This window comes from Durio zibethinus, chromosome 21, assembly GCF_047325235.1.
Source record: "Durio zibethinus cultivar Kanyao isolate XHJ-2024 chromosome 21, ASM4732523v1, whole genome shotgun sequence".
NCBI lineage: Eukaryota > Viridiplantae > Streptophyta > Magnoliopsida > Malvales > Malvaceae > Durio > Durio zibethinus.
The window spans coordinates 8,609,849-8,615,222 of record NC_143182.1 but is presented as its reverse complement, the minus strand read 5'-3'; the positions used below and the strand labels follow the sequence as shown (position 1 = coordinate 8,615,222).

At 31.9% G+C, this 5,374-nt stretch overlaps 1 protein-coding gene across 5 annotated transcripts; it reads left to right on the top strand.

Annotated features, from left to right (window-relative positions):
- Positions 1 to 1,266: 1,266 nt before the first annotated feature.
- On the top strand, positions 1,267 to 5,374 carry LOC111305413 (protein XRI1-like). 5 transcript variants are annotated; one of them, XM_089750087.1, is made up of 10 exons: positions 1,267 to 1,772; positions 1,906 to 1,995; positions 2,838 to 2,893; positions 3,007 to 3,126; positions 3,222 to 3,361; positions 3,846 to 3,909; positions 3,993 to 4,095; positions 4,176 to 4,216; positions 4,383 to 4,445; positions 4,713 to 5,374. In XM_089750087.1, exons 2-10 carry the CDS (start codon positions 1,976 to 1,978, stop codon positions 4,988 to 4,990), a joined length of 885 nt encoding a protein of 294 aa, XP_089606213.1. In that variant the 5' UTR covers positions 1,267 to 1,772; positions 1,906 to 1,975; the 3' UTR covers positions 4,991 to 5,374. The 5 variants fall into 5 exon arrangements, with proteins under 5 accessions (XP_089606213.1, XP_022758678.2, XP_022758677.2 ...); XM_022902943.2 differs by having other exon boundaries at positions 1,271 to 1,730; positions 4,362 to 4,445; XM_022902942.2 differs by having other exon boundaries at positions 1,271 to 1,772; positions 4,362 to 4,445.

Here is a 5,374-nt window from a genome sequence, read left to right as displayed (position 1 = left end):
ATGATTTGACTTAAAATGTCTGCATCAACGATAAATTGAAAAAAAAATCACTTTGAATAAATAAATTTAAAAATAATTAATTATCTAAAAAACACTAAATTTTACAATATTAAATATAATTAACATATATCTAAATCATTATTTTCCTCCAACAAATATTTTGAAATTAGACTAACTATATATTTCTACATACCAATTTTTTTTTTTTTTTGTTGCAATAATACCCATTCTTCTTCTCTTATTTATAGCAATCTTGTTTTTTTTTTTTTTTTTTTGAGGTAACATTTTGGGATTTTTTAAAAAACTTCTATGATAATCTTGAATGTTAAGTAGATGGATTAAAATATGATTGTGGTAAGATAGATACCACTTAAAATGTGGATATAACACAATGACTTTTACAACAATTCATCATATTTATAAGCACCATTTAAATATATATATATATATATATATATATAGTTATAAATTTCTAGTTAGGCAAAGGTGTTGCTAAGTTCACATACATAGTGGAATACACCATATAAAAGTACATGCAAAATTTTGACTTATTAAGTCAAATACATTGTGTTAGTATAGCAATGTAGAAATGATGACATGGACCACTTGCTTTTATATATGGAAATGTAATATAGATTTTTAATGTGTAAGATTTGGACCTTCATAGTTAGGAGGATATTTATTTACTAGTCTTTGAATGGTTTATTTTGTTTGATTTACAAAAAAAAAAAGATAAAATAAAAACTTAACATATATCTATAGACACAATTAAAGAACAATCAAAATACAAATTTAAAAAAATTTTAATTTAATACAATGTTTTAAATGAAATTAAAAATAATGCATTAATTAAATATTTAATTTTTAAATATTATCTTAATCAGTGTCGTTGATATTTATTAATATTTTAAAATAAAAAAGAAATGAGTTAATCTTGTTCTTTGACCCAAATGATTAAATTTACAAACAATGTAAGATAACTTGTTACTATCTTATCTAATTTCTGAATGAATCTGAAATTATTCCAATCATAACAAAATCCTTAAATGAATGATTAAGTCATCAAAATTTGTTTTAAACTTATAAATAAAGTCTCAAAAATTGGTAAAACCAATTTAAAAATATCAACATCAAATCAATAAAAATAATAACAAAATAAAAAATTCATAAAAATATACAAAATAAATAAAATAAATTTGTGAATAATTTACTCACCCCCCAACTAAAAACACGACCCTATCTTAATGACATCACCTTGTTTCCCACGTTCTTATATCAACACGTCCGTTTTTTTTTTTCCAAGCCGACCACCACGCGCCTGATCGAACTGCCATTTTACGGGGAAGGTACACCAAACTTAATCCGGGACATTTTGCTTTCCGCAATTGGACCGTTGACCCACGCCCCTTAAACAATCGCGTGAATCACGCCCCAACCTTCCTACCCGGGAAAAAAACACAGAGTAAAGAAGAAAAATTGCCCTGCCCTTTCCTTTTAAATTTTGGTAGGAAAATCTTACCATAATTAAAAACCCCTTGAAAAAGCCTTCCCTGTTTTGCTTAATGGCTGAATGGTGTTAATATATCTTGGAGAGAGTAGTTAAAAACCCAAAAGAAAAAGTTTAAAAAGAAAAGGAAAAGGGGAAAAGAAGAGAGAGAGGGACGGCGCCTTTTTGTTTCAACTAGAGATATTATTAGCACATATCTCAAGTAAAGGCCAAAGGGCAAAGAGTAAGGATGCGGGAAGTTGCTGCTTCCACTGCTTTTTAATAAGTAATATTAGTCTATTTTATTAATATTTTTTTATATGCATTTGTGTTTGTGGATTTGCTTTAATAAATAGTGAAAGAATGAAAAAAATTTGTCTATCTCTATGTAACGGCTACTTTTGATGGTGTTGTTGAAGAATTGAAGACTGAGAAATAAAAAAAAAAAGTGGGTGTGATTTGGTTTAGTCTTGAAGGGAGGCAGCAGAAATGGATTACAACAATGATCAGTAAATTTCTTATTCTCTTTGCTGTCTTTTTTATTTTAAAATGCATGTTTTCCTGATGATTTTTTTCTGGGATTTTTTTTTATATATGGTTTTATGACAATTTATTTGCATTTTTTATGGGATGAATGCTGGTTTTTTCTCAATTTAGTTTTTGCTCGATTTTAAAATTTTTATGGATTAAATGCTGCATATATAAAATGGGTTTGCTTGGATTTTTTTCCTTTAAATTTTGGAGTGGGGATATGTTGGATTTGTAATTTGTACTATAAGCTGTAACCGAAGTGCTGATTGAAAGATCGAAGGTGTGGGCTCTGAATAAAATGGTGGGTCAATTTGTTTTAATTCTTTTTTTCTTTCTTTGTGCTTATTGATTAACTTAAACATCAATGCTGAAAAACATATAGATTATGATCCCCTTTCCTTGCTGCTACATCCAAATGGTAAGGGTGTCCCTTTTATTCTACATGTGATGTTTGTTTGGGTCACTACTATTGGATCCAATGTTTCAATTTTACTTTTTTTTCCCTTTTTCTTTTTGTTTTTGTTTTTGTTTTTTTTTTTTTTGTGAGGTGGAAATGTTTACTGTTTGATGTTTTTCTGGATAATATTCCATTCCTTTTCCCCCCTTGTGTCTATGTAGTTTTGTGGATTATGTTGGTGATTTAATTCCTAACTTATATGGAAACGCTATCGAAGATTTTGCTTAATGCTGGTAAAATGTTGCATGGATTCCACTGTTTGGTAAAGCATTGAATGATTCATTCTTTTGTCCATATACATTGGCTCTTTGCTTTGGCCTGAATACTTTATTTATTTTGTGTTAATCGTTTGATTGGTGGCAGTGAGCCTTGGAATTGGCATGAGGAGAATTATGGTCTTCAAAAGAACAACAATTTTGGTAAGTTATTATCCCATATAATGACTTATTCTTAGTCAATATGTTTGAAATAGCCGAGTGAGTAAAATGATTTAAGATAATACAAGTAGTGATGTCTGAATAACATCTAGCAGATGCTTCCCAAGGTGCATGGACTCAAGTGACCTTGAACGAGGAAGATCTTTCCTACATCTTTGATGAAACAACCCCTGTTAAGGAATGTGGGGATCTTTCATTCCATGTTACTCTTAATGGTAAGCTTTGTTCCTTGGTATTCTGTGAAAATTTCTTGTCTTCATAACACTTGTTCTTCTCTTTCCTTTAGAAGTAATAAGATTATGAGCTTCAGATAATATAAGCAAGGAATCAGAGGATAAGAGGGAGACCTCTTCACAAGTTAAAAGGCGTAGAATGCTTCAATTTGACACTCATGCAGTAGATTCTTCCCTTGTCTGTGATGAAATGCCATCTGCATTCCTAAAATCAAGGGTGAGTGCTGGATAACATTTTTATCCTGAAAACCTGAAGGAAGCATGCCATATTTTTCTACCTGCTATCTGTCTGCTATGTTTTGAAAAGCTGACATGGGTTCATATGCTCGACATGGAACCTGATGTTAGAAAACATATCAGTTAACCGTAAGTTGTGTTTTATATTGCTGAGAAGGAAAACTCTATCATCCACATCATTTTTGTGCATCCATGTGCAACTAATTTGCACTAGACAACCTTGCTTGGTATATCTACTGGCTAGAGGTTGCTGATATTTTCAAAATTTTATAGTATCTACAATTCATTTGCTATTTATAACAGATTTGGACTTCTGCCTATTCTGGAGCCCTTTGAAATATATGCATGTTGGATCTATGTCGAGTTACTTTCTCATGGATGCAATCAAAACTTTTGAATATTGGTTAAAATGTACCTTGTTTATTACTATGTTTTGTTTATTTGTTTCTTCTTTCCATGCTTAGGAGAGGGATAATTCAATTGAAGAGGTTTTACCTGATGCATCTCAGTGGGTTGCTGGATTTTCAGGTTCTCTTGCTAGTCCATTTACAAATAATAATCAACTTGAATCAAATGGTACTTGGGTTTTTAATCATAAGAAAATATTTCAGAAAATGCATCAGCTTCCTGGTATGAGGGCCTAGATCACTCATGTGAAGGGTGGCTTGCTGAATATTTTAATGATACGGAGATGCTTCTTAGCTCTGACGATATGTATGCTTCTATGGACTTTCAATGTTTTTGTTTGATCATGATATTGATATGTTCTGATTGTTTTATAATGTGAGATTCAGGAATCTTATTGGGGCAGCTGATGTTCAAAATGATACTTCAGGTACATTAGTCCTTTTCTTCTGATTGTTATCTTCATTTTTTACGTTGAAAACATCTTGTGTGTCATTGTTCCATCTCTCTCTCTCTCTCTCTCTAAGTTGCACATTTTCTTAACTTTATGATGAAACATGAATCTCTGTTCATAGAGTTGTGCAATGCCCAACCAGAGTCTGGGGCTGATGCTGTTCAAAAGCAGGTGACTCAAACTCCTCGAAATATTGTTTTCAAAGGTAACCTATCTATTCTTGTTTATATCTGTTGAATTTTATTTTCCTTCTGATTGTTATGTTTTGGCCTGTTCTATCTCCAGTATCAACCCATAAGAACATCCTCTCTCCCTGCTGTTGTTATGAAGGAAAAATATAAGCTTATATGAATTGTGTGTCTCAATTTCAAATACCATGTCCTTTAAGTAGGAATTAATGACCTACCATTTTTAAACTAAAATTTACCTCTAAGTAAGATTAACACTCTCAGATGGGATTTTGTTAATTTAGGTAGGAAGTCTTTCATTCGCACACCCCCTAAGCAAGCATCTTCTGTTGCCTACCCATTTGCATTCATTAAACCTTGTGGTTTCCATGGAGATGTTACCCTGAAGGATATAAACCAGCGAATCCGAACTCCACCACCATCAAAATCAAAACAAAGCAATGAAGATCTTGGTGATGCTTTTCCAACTTCAGCTTTTTCTGGGAAGCCTGTTGTTGGCAAAACTAAAATTCGTACTGAAGGAGGAAAAGGTAGCATCACAATTATGAGGACCAAAGGGTGAGTAGAGAAGTGTTCTTCTGAACTTCCTCTTTTTGTGGCCCTTTGATCTCCCTCTTGGTTAAATCTGGTGGTTGAGTAACTCTGTAGTATTCCTGGTTCCGACTAGTACAGAGGCTGATACTGCATTTTTTTTTTTGTTGGAATCTTGGACCCATAATACACATCAAAGTGTTTATATTTCCAAGTAGTATTCTAGGTGTCTAATAGTTGTTTTGTACATGGTGGCTTTTATTATTAGGCTATAAATGACATGATGTCAGACATCCACCTATTTTCTTTTGGTTTCTCAAAAGATCTAATTAATGTTTTCGCTAAGCAGAGTTTGTGTATTCACATGGTATATCTAGATGATATATTTAACATGTAGCGGAAGCATAAGCTTGTG

What these genes read in the sequence shown, in the direction of transcription:
- LOC111305413 (XM_022902940.2), top strand. Translation starts at nt 2,702, where the DNA reads ATGCTGGTAAAATGTTGCATGGATTCCACTGTTTG. An exon ending in TGCATGGATTCCACTGTTTG is followed by an intron (nt 2,737 to 2,837) that starts GTAAAGCATTGA and finishes GATTGGTGGCAG; the next exon opens with TGAGCCTTGGAATTGGCATG. An exon ending in ATTCCATGTTACTCTTAATG is followed by an intron (nt 3,127 to 3,221) that starts GTAAGCTTTGTT and finishes TATGAGCTTCAG; the next exon opens with ATAATATAAGCAAGGAATCA.